The following is a 21694-nucleotide window of genomic DNA, read 5'->3' as shown; positions in this document are numbered from 1 at the left end:
TACACTTTAAATATCTATACAAACAAAAAGAGGTTTACAGTATTAGTTTTTAATTAGTTTCTTTCATTACTATCTATTACTATACTCTATCATTCAGTAATGTGATAGAATGTTTTCTGCGGTGTCGTGTATTACTTTTAAAGCAAAGACAATTGTTTTTGAAAAAAAACGTATATTTTAATATGACACCATTTACTGCCCTAAGTATACCAGAGAACATTGCCATTGACACTAGCTGTGTACACTTGATAATTATTTCAACAATTGGTAATTGTGATTGGCATACGTTTCCCATGTAAATCGTGAATGATGGCATAATGATGACTATTTCTACTTCTGTGTAATTAATTAGGCTTATTTGGAGCATTATCTTTGTTTAAGATTTTATAATAATCTCAGTTTTTTAGAATTGTCACTTAATAGCATAGCATATCTTTTTAAATTGTTTACTAACTGTTACATTATATATGGCTCACTGAAGTCGACATTATCAAATATCAAACTGAACAACAAAAAGATAATGGGAACACATCAGTCAGACATCAAACTAAACCAACAATTCAAAACTAATGTAAAAATTACTAGCAGTACGGTTCGATAACTTAGTAACACGTTATCAAATGTTTTCTAGCATTAATTTAGGAAAGTACAAATAATTAAATGTTATCTTTGGAGTTAATCAATTTTAAACACATAGAGAATATTTTATAATTTAGCGGATTTTCTAGTATATAATCCACGATTCATTAGAGCACATACCATTGTTCATCTAGTTGGGAATTTAAAATTAACAAAAAGATACAGGTGAAAGTCTAAAGGGTTGTTAATTAGTTAACCATAGACTCCTTAACATATCTTAGCTTCAAGTAGGAAATATACAGACAAAATTGCAATATGAGCATTTGTCAAAACACGAAATAACGAAAATAGCAATGTGGAATTAATCATTGTGACATAAATGTTGACTTGCACTTGTTCCTAAAAGTAATTCTTCTATTTTCAAATGACCATTCATATGTGCCACATGAAGAGGTTTTTGACCTTTGTCGTCGCATTTGTTGACATCAGCTGAATGATTCAACAGTTCTTTAACAACATCAACATGTCCATTCTGACTTGCAATATACAGAGGTGATTCACCATTCTTGTTACACGTATTGACATCAGCTGAATGTTGTAATAGTTCTTTAACAACATCAACATGCCCATTCTCACTTGCTCTATACAGAGGTGATGCACCATTCTTTTCACACTTATCGACATCAGCTGAATGTTGTAACAGTTCTTTAACAACATCAACATGTCCATTATAACTGGCTATAATTAGAGGTGATATACAATTATTGTAACATTGATTGACATCAGCTGAATGTTGTATCAATTCTTTAACAACATCAACATGTCCATTCTGACTTGCTATATACAGAGGTGATGTATCCTCATTGTCACACTTATTGACATCAGCTGAGTGTTGTAACAGTTCTTTAACAACATCAACATGTCCATTCTGACTTGCTATAGACAGAGGTGATGCATCATTATTGTTACACTTATTGACAGCAGCTGAGTGTTGTATCAGTTCTTTAACAACATCAACATGACCATTCTGACTTGCTATATACAGAGGTGATACACCATTATTGTCACACTTATTGACATCAGCTGAATGTTGTAACAGTTCTTTAACAACATCAACATGTCCTTCCTGACTTGCCATATAAAGTGAAGAACATCCATCTTCACCACAGAGATCAATGTCAACATCATCACACTGAAGAAGTTCATGTACAACCTCTATCCTGTTGTTGTTACAAGCAATCTGTAGTGGTGGAGTGCCATCATTTCTACATTGATTGACATCAGCTGAATATTGTAACAGTTCTTTAACAACATTAACATGTCCTTCCTGACTTGCTATAAACAGAGGTGATGCATTATTATTTTTACACTTATTGACATCAGCTGAATGCTGTAACAGTTCTTTAACAACATCAACATGTCCAATCTGACTTGCTATAAACAGAGGTGATGCATTATTATTGTTACACTTATTGACATCAGCTGAATGTTGTAACAGTTCTTTAACAACATCAGCATGTCCAATCTGACTTGCTATAAACAGAGGTGATGCATTATTATTTTTACACTTATTGACATCAGCTGAATGCTGTAACAGTTCTTTAACAACATCAACATGTCCAATCTGACTTGCTATAAACAGAGGTGATGCATTATTATTGTTACACTTATTGACATCAGCTGAATGTTGTAACAGTTCTTTAACAACATCAACATGTCCATTCTGACTTGCTATATACAGAGGTGATGTATCCTCATTGGTACACTTATTGATACCAGCTGAATGTTGTAACAGTTCTTTAACAACATCAACATGTCCTTCCTGACTTGCTATATAAAGTGGTGATGCATCTTTTTTGTTACATTTATTGACATCAGCTGAATGTTGTAACAGTTCCTTAACAACATCAACATGTCCTTCCTGACTAGCAAATAATAAGGGAAACCAACCATTATCTATACTGTAGTTAACGTCACTATTCCTACTTATCAACCATTTAACGAGGTCAATAGTACCAATATAACAGCTTCCTGAAAGAGCTATATCTTTACTGTGAATATCTTTAGTACAAACAAGTTCATGTTGCGTTGATTGATCAAGTTTATTTAAGTGTGTAACAAATGTCTCTGTAAATGAAGAAGATTTCATGTTTCTGTTATGATACACACTGTAGACATAACCGTTCTTCCAGTCTCGCAGCAATCTTTCTATATATTTATCTATATGTTTATCTGGTATTTTTATCACAAACTCTATTTCTGTGCTCATGCTTTCTGTAATCTTCCAAATGAATCTCTCAGCAATGAAATCGGTATTCGCATGACAAAAAAAGAGCTGTAACATCTTCTGCCCGAAGTACTTAGCCAGGAAATCGAACAATTTATCATGGATTATTTTGTATGTACTGTCCTCCTTGACTACATAGGTACCTTCAAGTGTTTCAAGGGATTTCTTTAAACTTTTGATAGGTGTGTCTTTAGATAGTTCACATTCTGCGAGGAAATCGTTTAAAACTTGTCCGATCTTCTCATCTTTTATGGACCAGTTTTCTTCTGTTAATGTGTTGTTAAACATCACACAAATTACTAAGCTACAATACTGCATCTTACCAGCATCACTCTCGCCATACATTTGTTCAAGTTGATCTTTAAAAAAATCAAAAGGATTGCTAAAAAAAGAGCTAATGCTTACATTTTTCTGGAGGTTCTGTTTATGATACAAGCTACACAAAAGTGGGAAAAAATCATATTTTTCTGACAGTTCCTTCACTTCATCAGTATTGTCCGTAAAGTACTCCTCAGCTATAGCATTTTGTTCAGCGGCACTAAGTTTGAATTCGTCCGAACTTAAATCGATGTTGCACATTTTGAAAATAGACAGATTGCTGAAACGTTCATCTTTGTAAACTTCCAATCTACATGTCGACAATATTTTACAACATTGGTCTCTAAGAAGTGATGTAATGTAACAAAGAATTTGTTTCCATTCATCGTAAGTTTGTTGATTAAGAGTGTACCGGCCACAGACATCATCATAGACAAATAATGTTTTCTTACCATGTTTGAACCATTTACCAATATCTTCAGGGTTACTGCATGGAATTACAGTAAAGCCATGTTCCATCATTAACAGGGCAATGTGTTTAGAAAGAAAACTTTTTCCAATGCCGGAGTTTCCTACCAGGGTAACGGAACTTTGTTTCAAAATTTCTTGCATTACATGTTTCTCTGCTTCAGTACTTACGAACTGTTGATCATCCTTCTTCCACTGTTCCAAGCGTTTTCCAAACTGCTCTGCAAAAATATATTATGGAATTTAAGTTTAAATCTCAAGTTGCAATAACACCAATAATGCTACATTCGGTTGTATGAATTGTGCTGGTTTCAAAGCATCATTCTTCTTTTAAGAATTCCTATAAAATATTTTCATACTTGAGATAACCTGGTTCCTTGATTTTGTTATAAAGAAAGAGGAAGAAAATTAGAACAGATCCATCTTAATTCCATTTCATTAATAAAATCAACAACGCATACCATTATCTTGGTGATTTATTAAAATTAAAAAATCGAGAATTCCCTGAAAAGTAATGACGAAATTTACCCAAAGGAACATTTCAAAATAAATCAAATATCAACAGCAACAACTGTTCATTCCTCGATAATTATTAGTGAACTTAAAACAAAAACACAACCCAAAAATTTACGACTAACGGGACGGTTTTTGCTTTCCTTATTGTTAATTTTTCTTTTCTTTGGACGGCGATGTTCTTTTGTCACTGCCTTGCTGTGTGTATATACTCCAACTCATTAGGTGTGTTTGTGTCTTTAGTGGCGTTTAGACTCTAAAGAGCTTAATCTATGAATACATAGTAAATTATTATGTCAGGGATTTCGTTACCACAACTTACTAAACCTTTACTTAATTCTTTAAAATATACAAAGTTTTAGTTTGTAAGATGTGCTGTGCCTGTCAAAAAACTTTTGAAACAGAACAGCACATTCTATATTTTTTACTGATGATGTGAACCGAGCCCGAACATTTGATACAATGTGAGTGTTCTAACCAACCCTATAAATAACCTCATTCTAAACGGTAAAATTAGATGGTTGAATATTGTTTTTATTGGTTTTAACCCAGTCTCCCATAAAACCATGCAAAACAGTCCACAAGGGGGGTCATCAGATTCGATTAAAACTTTGTGTGCTTAAACATCATTATAAAAGAAGTTCATATTAAAAATAGTTCATCTGGTTCCCATGTCTTTCAGCTTGAAGATGCAGTAATGTACCGGGAACCAGTTTTCACATGTTTGAGGCAGTATATTTCTATGAAGTTGACCAATTTCAACACCCTCAATTTTAAAAATGCGAAAAATAATGAGATAGAGAATGATGATTTATTGAATAATCAAGTGTTAAAGCTTTAGAAACTCATCAGTGCATACCTTTTTTTAAGAAACAGTTTGTGGAGTATTACAAGGGAGATAATCCAGTAAAAAATATTTTCAGAAAATCATAAAAAGTACATATTTTAAAAGCTATCCAGCCTCTGGTCCATTAAAAATATTAAGATAACTCACTTTATTTTATCAATTGGAATACTTAATTATGCATTTTAGCTTGTTGGGGTATTTTTCAAGTATATTGTAGAATTCTCCTAAAAAAATGCCTAAATTTATATTTTCTCTCTATAAATTAATGAATTTACACTAGTATTTTGTGGATAATTTTTGGAATGTAAGTGTTTCTGTTTCAAAAGCAGTACACTCATTGACAAATTAATTCAAAGTAACAATTACCAAAGTTCAATTACAATTTATAGTGCCATATATATTGAATTATCTGGTAAAAAATGAGATAATCCAGTACAAATTATTTGAAAAAAACTTAACATAACTTTTTTTAAACTTACCAATTCTCAGTACATTAAACATAAAAGTATATATCTATTGGATTATATTACGAGACATAGTCATTAACGCATTTAACCATATACGATGGTTGGGCTCTTGTTTTAGTACTTTCTAAAAATCCTCCTTGAATACATATAATATTCAAATTTCTGAAATCAATGAAAATAATATATCAATCCGTAGAAAATTTTGTGAATGAATTTATTTCTTTTTTCTAAACCATTATTATACCTAACAATGTTCAACTAACAAAGAAGACATTACAATCAACATAAATTATGCCATAAATATTGATTTTCTATGGTACAAATGGAGGTAATTCTGAGAAAAATGCATTTTCAAAAATCTGAATAAGAAAATTTTTTTAAAGATGTTTCTTCAAATTAAGTGTTCTGCGCTTGATAAATCTTAAGCCTTTCAATACTTTCTTTCTTTTCATAAAGATAAATATAAAACAAAGCCTTCAACGAAGTATAAAGAGAATGTTTAGACTAAAACAATCAGGATTTCTTGTACTATTCTGTGGAAAAATGTAAAAATTTTGCAGTTGTAAATTGATAACAAACATTTATAGGATAACAATCTGTACATTCATATAGTTTACAGTTTAAGAATATTTTTAAAAGAAAAGATTTTTTTTTAACTAGGTGTAATTACCTAAAACAAAATACATTCAAATTAACATTGATTTTTATATGACCAATTGATGATAATACAAAGAAATCCTAAATTATAATAACAGACTTCTAAACTAATGTATGCTGTCATATTTTACTAGAGTTAACTCATCATTGTCATGATTGTAAAACAATCTAATGTATTTAAATGTTTCTTATTATCAAATAATTATAAAACATTTTTTTCTTGCTTTTAAAAGTTGACATCTTTAGATTGAAATTTTCAAGATACTAGGCAAAAATAAAAACAAAGGTTAAAAATCGTCATTATAAGGCTATAAGATCTGACAATTTGAGCCATGCAGACCTTTTTGTAGTCCTTTGTTTTTGCCCCTATAGTTTCTAAACACCTATATATTAAACTATTACAGTTTATCCCATTTCAAAATAATACGCAAACACGCAAATTGTTTAAAATCGCCATTGAAGGACAATATCACCAATAGGAAGTAAACGGGCAAGTTTAGCCATTGAATTGTTTTTACATCTTGTCATGCTGATAATTTATATCAATGATGCACTATTTGTGTTGCAAAAGTGAGATATAGCGATCCTATATTCTTTCGTTGGTTGCAGCGGCGTCAACATTTGGTTCTTTTCTTTAACACCAACAACTTTATCAAAACTTAGCTTGTTAATGTAAATTTTTTTTTTATGGTAAAAGGGTAATGTCTAAAGTAAACTTTAGAAATACTTTATATATTTTTATGTCAACATTACACTTTTACACTGACACGAACAATCACAGCCTTTATACCGTGGTATTTTTCAGTTTTTTTCCCACCTTGCTTATATAAAATGCTTCGCTGAGCGCAGCCTGATACGATCTGAGATGTCGAACATTGAACAGTTGGGGCATATTGGACACAATACTCATGACTGATACTGCCTGATTTTGCATGGAAATCAAATTTTTGATATAAAATATATAATTCAGACACAACATAAATGTGGTCAAAGATCGAACAATTCTATTGTGTAATATTGTGCAATTGAATTCGAAATTTGGAAAATTTTGGGAAAAAAAATATGAATCCCTTTAATGAATTGGAAAAAAATACCCCCCCCCCCCCCCTTTTGTTTTACCTTTTTGGAGCAACAACTCCGTAACACAATCCAAGCCTCTCTTTTGTATAACGGAATATTGTAGTACTTTCCAGAGAGATGCATACTCTTAAACACAAGTTATTGTCTAGAAAAGTGCTTGTTTTGGCACTTTTTGACCCCTAATTTTTCCATACTTGAGTTATTAACCCCAAAATCGATCCTAGCCTTCCATATGTTATACGGAACCTTGTGGTACAATGTCAGAGAGATCCATACCCTAAAACACAAGTTATTGTCTGGAAACTATAGAAATGCTAGTTTTTGATCCCCTTTTAGTCCTTTATTCCTAAACTGTTGGCCCCATAACCCCTAAAATAAATCCCAACCTTCTATTTGTAAAATTAAACATTGTGGTACAATTTCAGACAAATAAAACACTAATACACAAGTAATTATCATGAAACTATAAACATGCTTGTTTTTGGCCCCTTTGTGGCCCCTTTTTCCTAAACGATTGGGATCATCATCCCTAAAAGTGATCCCAACCTTCCTTTGTGGTATTGAACCTTTTTTTTAAATTATAGAGATCCATTATCTTAACCAAATGTGTTTATTTGGAGTCGTATAAAAAGCATACAATATGAAAGTAAGAAGATGTGGTAAAATGTATTATAATAGGTTCTTTTTAATTTTTTGAAGAAATTTTACATTTCTTGGGCCTTTCAAACAACAGCCATTATTTATCAAATCTTCATTGTTTTCTTAGTTATTATTTGGGAAATCTAACAAACTGACTAAAGAGACCTTCTATAAATTCAACAAGAGGTCACACACTGAAATTTCTCGCCTTTACTAATCATTGTTATTATGTTGATAGTCCTAAGTATAAAGCTTTATTACAACTGTCACATAAATTTAACATTAACCAAGATAGTTGAACAAAACTAAGGAACAATGAAAAGAAGGTCAAGGTCAAATGAACCATGCCAGGCTGACATGTGCAGCTAACAATGCTTCCATACAACAAATATAGTTTACCTATTACTTATAGTTTAAGAAAAATAGACCAAAATACAAAATCTTAACACTGTGCAATAAACCGTGAAACTGAGGTCATGGTCAAATAAAACCTGCAGGACTGACATATAGATCATAAAATACATAGTTGACCTTTGGTATATAATATTAGACAAAAAGACCAAAACTCAAAAACTTAACTTTGACCACTGAACCATAAAAATGAGGTCAAGGTCAGATGACATCTGCCCACTAGACATGTACACTTTACAATCATTCCATACAACATATATAGTAGACCTATTTCATAAAGTATTAGAAAAACAGACCAAAACACAAAAACTTAACTATAACCACTGAACTATGAAAATGAGGTCAAGGTTAGATGACACCTGCCAGTTGAACATGTACACCTTACAGTCCTTTCATGCACCGAATATACTAGCCCTATTGCTTATAGTATCTGAGATATGGACTTGACCACCAAAAACTTAACCTTGTTCACTGATCAATGACGGGCATGAGGACCTTGCAAGGCACGAACATACCAAATATATAGTTATGCTATAACTTATAATAAGAGAGAATTCAACATTACAAAAAATCTGAACTTTTTTTTCAAGTGGTCACTGAACCATGAAAATGAGGTCAAGAACATTGGACATGTGACTTACGGAAACTTCGTAACATGAGGCATCTATATACAAAGTATGAAGAATCCAGGTCTTCCACCTTCTAAAATATAAAGCTTTCAAGAAGTAGGCTAACAACGCCGCCGGATCACTATCCCTATGTCGAGCTTTCTGCAACAAAAGTTGCAGGCTCGACAAAAATAATTGCAATATGAATAAAACAACCAATGTTCCCCCAACTTCTAATTGTTTGAACTGGGCTCATCTTCAGCCTTGACCATTTATCTTTAGAAAGCAATGGCAAAAATTTTAGATTAGATAACGATTAATTATACTATATACTTTACAATACGAACCAATGCTAGGATAGAAGAACGAACAGCATTTATATATCCCCAGCTGCAATGTGATGCTGAGAGGGACAACAAGAATAGATATTGGGTATATGTCAAGGATACAACATTTCATATCAGAAGTTAACCAGCCAAAAAATTGTACACCCATTGGTCGCTCCACTTTCTGCAACAAACTGTGAAACCCGACACCATTTAGTTAGCTCTATACGGCATAGGCTGATATATAACCCCAAAGTTGCAATTTAATTTTTGTACAATATTCTGTTACAGTGTAATTTAAATTTGCTTCCATCAATCTCACATTTTGACAGTTACCATGAAGAAGCAATTATAATATTATTACAAACATTAAGTTCTGAATTTGCAGTATTTAAAGTTTCTGCATTAAGCTAACATTTTTATGATTTTTTTTTAAATTTTACTATTACTCAATATAACTGTTTTAGTGAATCAAAACTTATGTCTTCCCTGTAGAAGTACAATTGGAGTTCTTTTTTACAAAAAAAGAACTCCAATTGTAATTAAAATAAATGGTGCGTGAGTGAAATTATGCACTGTTTCCAATTAATTTAACAATGTATGAGTCGAGGGGTTAGGAAATGAGTAACATACTATATGGTACACTTAATTGGTATAGTCATGCTATACAATTATTAGAGTATATAGTTTATAGGTGGGTATCTGGACAGTGTTTATAAGGGGAGCTAACTCCAGCAAAAACATCATTGGTGTACTTTCAGATCTAATGGAAAAAATATATATGATTTAAGGTAGCAATTTGAACATATTTCAAGCTATTTAACCATCAATTGTATGTAAGGAGCAAGGCATGACCCCAATGATGAACTAGAAGACAATACAGATTAAATATGGGTTACTGATTGGGTTCTAAACTTTTTTAAAAGATAAGTCTAAACAGTAACATCATTATATGGGGAGCAGAACATGATCACAGGGAAAACCCTTAGCTGTACAGCAAAGGTCTTGCCCGATCTGTGGCCTATAAAATAAAATTGCTTACTTCCACTCCAGTTTTATTTGATGTATCATAAGCAATCGCAGTACACTTCTCCTTCATATTGACATGTCAAGACAGAATATTTTGTTTTAGGCTGACATATAGAATAACTTTTTCGCCTTGACCTTTTATTTGACCTTGAAGGTCAAATATTAAGGTCATTATCCATGGTACACAACACATCATATTTAGGTGCTGACATTGTGTGTCAAGTATTAAAAAATCGTAATTGAAGAGAAAAAAGTGTGTTCTAGTATAACAAGGGGGGGGGGGGGGGGGTAAAATCAAATATTATGACCTTGAGGTCAAAGTTCAAGGTCAACTGACAGTTTTTATTTCATGAGACAAACTGTCTTATTGTTGTACACCTTTATGCCAAATATCATCAGATATTGTCAAAAGATAAATTAGTTTTCATGTTTAATTACACAGATTATTGTAGAAAATATATGATTATAACCCGTTGCCATGGTCAATGATGGTAAGGATGTAAGAGACCCCAACTCAAAAATAATAAAACTTGTAGTTCACATGTAAACCGGTATAGAAATATTTAAAACATTTAAAAATTATAAATCCTTTATGCGATTTCATGTCCTTTTGATGATCTTTTTAACAAGTATTCAAAATATGCCCAAAATGCCCTTTTTGGACCGGTCAGCCTAAAAAATTAGCAATACTCAAGCTTCAACATTTTGTCAAGTTTCTAAGGACGAATGATGCTTGTTATAAAAATCAATTCAAATACCAGTTAAACATAACCTTATCTAGTATATTCAGAGTAACAAAATTGTGATATTTTTGTAGATTCTTTTGGAAATTCAGGCATTTCCAGTAGATGGCGCTGTAAAATCTACAAATAGCTTAAAAACACATTTTAAAGTTCGATTTTTTTCTCTCTTGACTATCATAACATGTGTGCAAAATTTAATTTCATTTGGTTAACATGTCATGTGGACCCACTTATAGGCATTTTGCATGGTTCTATCATAGACTGGGTGTTAAATATGGATGGTGGCTTCGGTAAATTAAAACCATACATAATATGATGAGTATACTCATATGTACTTTCAAGGTGCTGCAATTTGTCGATACTTATATTTTGGAATTGCACAAGCCAATCTTTTTTTCTAAATTTTGAGGACGTCTTTAGAACACATTTATTGAAAGTTGAATGTGTGCGGATTGATATTTTAGTGTACCTTTCAGTAACAGTTACTGCGAGTTGTCTACAAATTGTACTTTGTGTATTATATATGTATAGATACCCTGCGTAGTGATGTGTGTGTTTTTCCTAGATTTGTTCTACTTTGTATCAATCGGATCATACACTTTTTAACATGATTTATAGATTGCTTTTATGTTGTGCTGTTAAACCTCTCTCCAATTTTATGGGGAGGGTTGCGCGCATACAATCCTGTTTAACCTAGCAGCATTATGTTTGTGCCACTCCAAACTATGTTCTTATTGTTGGTTCATGTCTATCATATTCGTTTTTTTTTTGTAGATTGTTGTGTTATTCCTGTTGAACTAGTTTAAAGTTGTGTATTCCAAATATTTCATTATTTGAAACAGTGATTTCAAAAATGCCAGCTAAACCACGGCTAAGTAGACAAATCAGAAGCGGTATTACACTTTAAGAAAATTACTCTTGAATATCTGCTTTGTTATTATTTATCACCTTGTTGTTCAGTGCATGTGAATTGTCCCCAGTTCTGTAGTAATTACTATCAGAAATTTTATATATTTACACTAAATGTACAATGTTTGTTTATAATTTACGTTCTACAATTATTAAGTGCCAAGTTTGCCCTAATATGAACATACAAATAAACATGATTGCTACTTTTTGGTCAAAATACAAGCTGTATAAAAGAAGTTAATACATACACACAAGAATAATGTCATAACTTATAAAGAAGAATTCTAATGAGATAACACTCACCAAAAGAAACAATGACACCGAAATAAGTAGTTATATGTAACCGTACGGCTTTCAACAATGAGCAAAGCCCAAACCGTATAGTTTTAAGGGATCGTTTCAATATTTCCGGGCACTGCAAAGAATATCTCCGTAAAATTGAGGATGGGATATATCATATTTTATATTTTACATAATAAATTGATTGATGTTTAATACCACTTTCATCACTATGGACTATTTCGTTGCAGTATTAATTTTTTCAGAGGAGGCAGGACTACCCAGAGAGAACCTCTGAGATTAAACAGGAAAAACGACAATCCTATTCATGTAAGAGTCCATCACACCTTCCTCGTGTAAGTTTCGAACTTACAACCCCAGTGCTGACAGGCTAGTACTTCGTGCTTCTAATTGCCAAGGATTCACAATGAGATGAAGAACAGATATAAAACTGCAATAAAAGCTCTGTGATACAGTAGGTGAACTCCTCAGACTAGTTGACCACCGAGGCACTTTAATAAAAAAAACACTTTAACTGTTCACATATTTTTGAAGTTATTTTTAAAATTGACGCCAATAAATCAGATTTTCGCCCTTTCCCTACCCCTATATCACCCTCGTCTATGGCTCCGTAATTCTCGTACCAAGGCTTTAAAACGAGACCAGGCATTATCAGCAATGTCACAATGTAAGAGGAAAAGTTATCAGCGACGTCACAATGAGAGAGGAGACGTTATCAATCTTTATTTCGTCAAACGTAAAACTGTATTAGGAAGAGGAAAAAGACTAGTAATAGAACGATAAAAAGATAATCGGGTTTTCTTCGTATAGATATCGTCAAATATCAGCAGCTCGACATAATGTGAAAATTGTTAGGTGGTTTGCTGCTTTCACTCGCCAAAAGATATTTTACGATATCAATTTTTAGAAAACCCGATAATCTATACATCGCAAGTCGTTCTTATGGCAAAGGCGAAATATACCAAAGGAACATCCAAACTCATAAGTGTAAAAACATACTGTCAAAGAAATCGCTAAAAAAGAAAAAGACCAAAAATTTTGGAATTTTGCGTTAAAAGGTGGTCAGATGGACATACAAATTGAAAATTATAGATGTATCCTCAAAACAAGCCCTTATCAAGTTAATAATACATGTGCATGTTCTTGTGTTTGTACTAAAGATGATAAAATCAATAAACTTACCACGTATATGTTTAGGAATAACTTCATCAAGAATGTCTAAAAAAAAGGGTTATTAATAATTACATTCAAATTCGGATTTTGCAGATTCTACATGGTAATATATTTTACAAATTTTCTGTTGTTATCTTATCTTATCGCTTTTTTCAAATTTGATATATTTATGATCATTTTTCATTTCACGCTACTCAAGTGATATTATAAGTTATCTACGTTCATATCCGAAGATATGTATATATGTAAACACCTTTAGGCGAAGAAGTACAGGGTTCTGAAGGGTTTTTACATATCCATATCTACGGATATATACATAGATAATTGTTTCATCCCCGATCTAAGTCCAAATCCGGCGATTTTTAGAAAAAAAACAAACTTTTGAATTTTAATACAAATTGCTAAAGACTTTGGGTCAAACCGTAACCTGCTTTCTAGCTGTATGGCTTTCAAACTTAAGGACAATTGGTTGTTGTCGTATGTTTTGTTCCACAGTTGTCCTTTCATAACCAGTATTTACATAGACAATTAATCAAATTATGTTGACAAAAATGTCTTTTTTTATCAAATTCGAAATCAGTGTCTATAGATATATGAGTCGGAAAAATAGAGAATTTGAAATTTTAATTCAGACAAATTGTTGTCCCTTAACTCACACCTTCCATTCACCACAGCAAAATCGCTTATCCTCATGTCCAGCGCTCTAGACCACTCGATTACATGTCTATCTCTAGAATTGCCTTCCATGATAAGGCAATACTTCGACCATTGAAGTTACATTTTATACAGCGGATGGGGTAGACTGGTCTAGAAGTGTAGATGTTATCATTTTTATATACAAACTATATTTTTTGTCAGCAATCCAACTAAACAATTTTATATACCATATGGGATGATGATTCAATTCATTAAACAGTCACTAGAGAATATGTATATAAGCCTAAAAAGTGTACATAATAACCACAATGATAACATACGGACATATTTAAATGTAGCCTTCTATAAATATAACAAACGAAAACCACTGAAACAAATAAATCTACTATCGCAGCTTTATTCAGACAGCAGTACAATCAATGCACAATCAATGCATAAATGAGAACCAAAGACACAGGCAAAACACACAATTATATAAAAATAGAAGCAACTCTGAAAAATAAAACCAAATTAGAAGCACACACCCGGAAACATACAGACGACCTCAGGTGCTCTGGAAATATCATCATATCCCGCTCTTGCAAAACCGTCGAAATATAGTTCATGCTCATTACAGCGGACATTGGAATGCTGTTCTTTATATTATTTTGCTTTAAATTTGAGGTTATAACAAATTAAAGGGTCTAAGATGGATAACTGGCAAATAATCTAAAAAAAACATTCATTGACTGCAGAGTATTTGATGTGGTTGTCGCACTCACCCATTGTTGTAAATGTAATGAAATTACATGCAATTGTCATACTACAGTCTATAAAACAAGGTTCAATCTATCATTTTGTACATGTATATTACCAGATTATTTTGTTAAACACAATTGTAAGATAAATATCTCAATGTTGAGGAAAAATGGTATACATGTGGTTATGACTGAAAGATATAATTAATCTGCCAATTGAATTTAACTTAATACTACTTTATCGATTTCGAACAGCGGTATACTACTGGTTTTTTTACATATATTATATCGACCTACATAACGTCAAACGCGCGATTCTAAGCCAGTACCTTAAATCTTTCAATTGTTTATGTTTGGATTATACATGTTTTACATAGATAAATAAAACTGTATACCAAGAAACCAAAAAGATTATTTTAAATTTGATATATGCCTTTCTGTACTTCTTTGTAACATTTAATTGTTTTATAGTGATTAAGATGATCACAATGTTGACTGCTTTGCCCCTATTTTTGACAAGTTTGCATATTGTATCTGTTTGTTTTGTTCACGCGTCGTTGTCAATATAATGACATTTCTTCGACTGTCATACAAGTGAGAGTTTTAGCTAGCTATAAATAGTTATCAAAGGTACCAGGATTTTAATTCAATACGCCAGATGTACGTTTCGTCTACACAAGACCCATCAGCGACGCTCAGATCAAAATCATTATAAAGCCAAACAAGTCAAAGTTGAAGAACATTGAGGACACAAAATTCCAAAATGTTGTGCCAAATACGGCGAAGGTAATCTATGCCTTGGATAAGAACATCTTCAGTTGTTCGAAAACGTTAAAGTATAGTAAACAGGAAATTTATAAAAATTACCATATAATTGATATTTATGTAAAAACCAAAGCGCTGACTACTGGGCTGGTGATACCCTTGGGGACGAAACGTCCACTGGCAGTGGCATCGACCCAGTGGTGTAAATAGTTATCAAAGATACCAGGATTATAATTGATATAAAGCCAAACAAGTACAATATTGAAGAGCATTGAGAACCCAATGTTACAAACAGTTGTTCCAAATACGGCTAAGGTAATCTATGCCTGTGATACGAAAATCCTCGGTTTCGAAAAAGTCAAAGTTTTGTAAACAGGAAATTTATATTTAACATTTTCCATCCACTATTTTCAACATACAAAAATGCCTGTATCAAGTTAGGATTATGACAGTTGTTTTCAATTCGTTTGATGTTTGGAGCTTTTAATTTTGCCATTTGATAAGGAACTTTTCTTTTTAAATTTTCCTCGAAGTTCAGTATTTTTGTGATTTTACTTTTTACATCGATTAAAATTATCAGAACGGGCGTAATAAGTGGTCCTATACCTTATCGCAATATTTTGGATTTGTTGTATTTCAAATTTTCTTTTTAGTTGCCTCTAATGGAGCCCATATGTGTGTCAGGTGTACCAAATTGTAAGTCTGATATCGTTGTCAATTTATTTTCGATCTATGAGTTTGATTGTCAATCTGGTATTTATCGACCCTCTTTTTGATTATTTTGAACAAGAGTTATATACTTTGCTGCTAATGGTTTTAAGATTGAAATATGTGATTGAATGTGAAACATTAGTTGTTACAAAACAATATAAGTTCAAAACGGTAACGGTTGCCAACAAAACTATGACATAACAATATATTAGTTAATACAAGTTTCGTCTTGTGCTTAATAAACTCAATACCTTTAATTTTCAGCTGTATTTTCTTGGAAAAGTTTCCAACGTGCATACAATATTCTCCACTGTCCTCTGATATAACTTTCTTCATTATAAGGTTGTATGTATTGCCTTGATTGGACATTGTACAATTTTCGTTAAATGTTATTTCTTTGCCATCTTTCATCCAATTTGCAGGTTGGTTCTTATAGCGTACTTTACAAGTCAAAATTGCATCTTCTCCTTCTATGCACTCGATTTTGGAAGGGCCTTGCAGAAAATAATCTGTAAATAAAAACAATAATTAAAAATGTTATGTTAATCTTTAAACCAACTTCTTTTTCATTTTACTCACTAAGAAGTGTTTTTATAACGTTATGTCTTTTTTCATGTTTTAACGTTTCATACATTTTATTCAAAAACTGTTGTTTATTAAACAAATTTGGTGATCATTATTTAAGAAACATAAATATGATTTGAATGGAGTATCAACTGTTGTATATAAATAAAGGCAACAGCAGCATACCACTGTTTGAAACTCATAAACCGATTGAGAGAAAAAAACAAATCCGGGTTACAAACTAAAACTTAGAGAAACGCATCAAATATAAGAGGAGAACAACGACACAACAGAAACACAACATTAAAATGGACCACGCACGAATGAAACGAACTATAATAAAACAATGGCCATTTTTCTGACTTGGTACAGAACATTTAAAGAAAAAATGGTGGGTTTAGCCTGGTTTGGTGGCATGAAAAAGCTTCCGCTTGTATGGCAATGTTAAATATAACATTAAAATGACAACCTTACATGACAGGACTACAATACAAATAAATGGGAGAACATATAGGACAGAAAAACACACGAATAATAAGTAACAAAAGGTACTAGGTTTAATATCTAATACGCCAGATGTGCGTTTCTTCCACAAAAGACAAACCAGTGAACCTCAAATGAAAACAGTTCGAAAACCAAAGTACATAGTAAAAGAGCACTGAGTACCAAAAGTTCAAAAAAGTTATGCCCAACACGGCTAGGACTTTCTGCATGGGATAAGAACATTCATATTATTAAGAATAATTTATACTTTTGCAAACAGTAAATTTTATAAAATGACTATATAATATATATACATGATTAAACCGAAGTGGAGACTTACTACAGAATAAAACATAAATCAACTTTATCCAGCACATAAAAATACACAGCCGAGTTAGCCAAAGCCTCAACGCACAAAATGACGTCACATTTATATCATATCAATATTACTACTGTTTTTGTTGTTATCAGTACTGCAAATAAAAAGTAAAATCACAAAAATACTGAACTCAGAGGAAAATCAATACGGAAAGTCCATAATCACATGGCAAAATCAAATAACAAAACGCATCAAAAACGAATAGACAAGAACTGTCATATTCCTGACTTGGTACAGGCATTTTCAAATGTAGAAAATGGTGGATTAAACCTGGCTTTATAGCGCTAACCCTCTCTCTTTAATAGCAGTCTCATCAAATACCGTTATATTTACATGATACGTACATGATTAACTTATTAGTAAGTGTTAATTACAAAAGATTACTAGGAATTTTGACAGAAAGTGTACAGTTTTTATTGCAGTTAAAAAGAATAGTGGCAATAAGGCCCTTATTTGGCCCAAAATTACTGCAACTGTTAAAGTTTTCATACACATCCTTATATTTGTCCGAACTCGTACACGTATTTCGAAAAAAAACAATAAAAATCACATCGAATGAGTTACAATGCAACAAACTATGATAAATTTTGCATATTTTATTTAAATTCTTGTTTTTCCTTGTTTTTCATCAATTTTTTAGTAAATTGTAGAATGAAAAGTTTGTGCGCACCCACGGAACAACTTTATATCTGGTGAGATAAGGTCAATAGTTGTAAAAAAGCTTCTCTTAAACTATTTTGTTGTTTCTAGGCTACGCATTATGTTTCCAAAAAGGTAACAACGATGGGATACTACATAATTCTGCATTTGTCATCTTTTTGTGAAAACAATACATATTATGACGCAATGTTGACGTTTTCAGATAAAACAATGTTTTTCTTTTTCATTCAAATTTCTTGACCCTCATCTTCGCTAGCCAAGGGTTACGATCCACTCCCGTTCTCTTCACCCTTGGTGGATTGAGATAACATTTCGAAGACACAAGATAAGGATTTGTATTGGTTGCAGTAGAAACTCGCTGCATCCAATCAAAAAGCGCCTATAACGTGATCACGTGTAGATGTAAAAAGTGTTTGTAAACAATTGCCACGTGTTTACTGTCAAACAAGTCTTCACATCACTTAATATACGACTATATTTAGCGACAACTTCAATGTTTTTAATCAACTAATAGAAGTTCCTATGTATGTTTCATGCACAAATGCATGAATGTTGACGTATATTTTCGTTTCCAGCTTTACCAAGTGTGTAGAATCTAGACTCTGCCGTGTTTTACCTCCAAATTGAAGAGTTCAAGTGCTACCATTGGTACAGAATAATGTATTCGGAATGGGCGTGACCTAAATCTTCCGATAGATGGCACAAAAAGTTATCAAAGGTACCAGGGTTAATATTTGATACACCAGACGCGCGTTTCGTCTTCATAAGATATTGATATCACAAATGTTATCTCAATCTGCCAAGGATGAAGAGAACGGGAGTGGATCGTAACCCTTTAATTAAACCCTGTGCTTTTTAAAACATTATGTTCCAATTTGAGATAGTTGTCCACCGTTTAATTATCTTGGGCCAAAACCTTTATGTCCCTTCTCCTTTAAGCGTGACATAAACCGCTAGAACTTGTTCTTTGTTGCAGATTTTATTTTCAACCTACTTATTCAAACCAATCACAAATAATATGCTCAGAAAAAGATACCATGGATTTATAAAAAGTTTTTCAATATATTAAATGGTTATATTTAATTCAACTTGATAAGCGGACACATATAAACTTAATCAACAGAAAAATCAAAACAAATGAACTATTCTGGTGTTATTACTGAGGAGGAGATACTAACGCATTGAAATCAAAATCAAGCGCCAAGTATGTGAGTGGATCCTAATAAATACATTTGTTGATACAAATCAATATAAGTTCAAAACAAAAACAAAAACAACATATGCAAACAAACATTTCAGAGAACATCATCTTATTCATACCTTTAATTTCCAGCTGTAGTTTTCGGGAAAAGTTTCCTACTTTTACACAATATTCCCCACTGTCATCTGATTTAGCATGCTTGATTCGAAGGATGTGTTTTGTGCCTTCATTGGACTTTTCACAATTATCATCTAGTTCAACAGCATTGCCGTCTTTAAACCATTCCACAGGTAGACTTGTAGGGCTTACTTTACAGGTCAATATTGCATCTTCTCCTTCTATGTACTCATCACTGGAAGGGTCTTCCAGAAAACAATCTGTTTAGATAAATTATCATAAAAAATAGAGAGCCTGTTTGATTTTTTCATGAGTTACAGCGTATTTGATTTTAAAGTAAGACGTTTTGCTTGCACTGGAAAATTAAAAGACTAACAGTTTTTCGATATCACAAACTAGTCAAAACATTAACTTTTTTTTATCATCGGTACTAGGACATCATCCGTAATTAGAAATTAACATGCAAACTTCTTATTCGTGAAGGTATTTTATTTGTAATCTTTTAGCATAACATTATTGATAATCTTAAAAATGTCGCCATTCAACATGAAAGCTAACCATATCTTTAAACAGACTTAGTAAAATGGGATCAAGTTATAGTATCTTGTGGTCAATTCATTAAAAAAAAGCATAGTTTGGTATAAATATTGACTCACTCATAGAATCTCTCCATCATAGACAAACACATTTATTCTAAAACCATGATATGATATGGGTTATGTTCTTCTCATCTTATTTATTATAGATCATTTGATAATAATCATAGATAATTTTTCTTTATCTTTGACTGTATAAAACTAAGCCCTTGACGGAACGGATTTGGCTTGATTTTCAAATGATGAAGAAATAATCGTGCAACATTTTTTAAATGAGTTCTTGATCTCGCATGTCAATTTCTGCTATAACTTTTTTTTGTGTAATAGGACTCATACAAATTGCATACAAAAGGCTATCAATAAAGCAACAATTTATCGTTTTTAATGGAAATCATAATAAATACATAATAACATATTGAATTTAGAATTAAGATGCTTCAATGGTTCCTAGCTTAAATTATGTGTATGACAAAGTTCTTTAACACATTGGTTGGTGCAAAACAATTTTGGTACAAAACAATATTGGTACAAAAAAATATTGGAACAAAACGATAACACCTACAAACTGATATAATATATAACGACATAACATTTAATATTAAGTTTTTTAACAACCTCAAATACCTTTAATTTTCAGCTGTAGTTTTCGGGAAAAGTTTCCTGCTTTCACACAATATTCTCCACTGTCATCTGATTTAGCATGCTTGATACTAAGGATGTGTTTTGTGCCTTTATTACACTGTTCACAATTATCGTCTAGTTCAACAGCATTGCCGTCTTTAAACCATTTCACAGGTAGACTTGTAGGACTAACTTTACAGGTTAATATTGCATCTGCTCCTTCTATGTACTCAACATTTGAAGGGTCTTCCAGAAAACAATCTGTTTAGATAAATTATCATAAAAATAAAGAACGTATTTGATTCATGCGTGTGTGTAACAGCGTATTGATTTAAAAAGTAAGGCTTTTTGGTTTCAATGGAAACTTAAAACACTAGGGTTTTCGATATCACAAACTAGTCAAAACATTAACATTTTTTTATCATCGGTACCAGGACATCATTCGAAATTAGAAATTAACAAGCAAACATCTTATACGTGAAGGTATTTTATTTGTTATCTTTCAAAATAATATTATTGACAAGCTTAAAAATGTCTCCATTCAACTTGAAAGCTAACCTTACTATCAAACAGATTTATCAAGATGGGATCAAGTTATAGTATATTTTGGTCAATTTATTAAAGAAAGTATATTTTGGTGTTAATATTAGTAGGTACGTAAGGAAGAAAATTGTATTTATCGTCGGGCATGATATGTAAAATTCAACAAGGTAACCATGGTCTCTGCATCCAAGACAAAGAAATTTATTCTAAAACCATGAAATCGTATGGGTTATGTTCGTCTCATCTAATTTATGATAGATCATTTGATAATAATCATAGATAATTTTCCTTCCTCTATGATTGTAT

At 32.0% G+C, this 21694-nt stretch overlaps 1 protein-coding gene across 1 annotated transcript; it reads right to left on the bottom strand.

The window, feature by feature from the left end:
* Positions 1-940: 940 nt before the first annotated feature.
* On the bottom strand, positions 941-16593 carry LOC139526306 (ankyrin repeat domain-containing protein 50-like). Its single transcript, XM_071321436.1, has 2 exons — positions 16476-16593; positions 941-3873 (listed from the first exon to the last, which is right to left on the bottom strand). The coding sequence occupies exons 1-2, from the start codon at positions 16591-16593 to the stop codon at positions 941-943; spliced, it is 3051 nt and encodes a 1016-aa protein (XP_071177537.1).
* Positions 16594-21694: the final 5101 nt, after the last annotated feature.

This window comes from Mytilus edulis, chromosome 6 (genome assembly GCF_963676685.1).
Source record: "Mytilus edulis chromosome 6, xbMytEdul2.2, whole genome shotgun sequence".
Lineage (NCBI taxonomy): Eukaryota > Metazoa > Mollusca > Bivalvia > Mytilida > Mytilidae > Mytilus > Mytilus edulis.
This window is presented reverse-complemented; position numbering and strand designations above follow the sequence as displayed.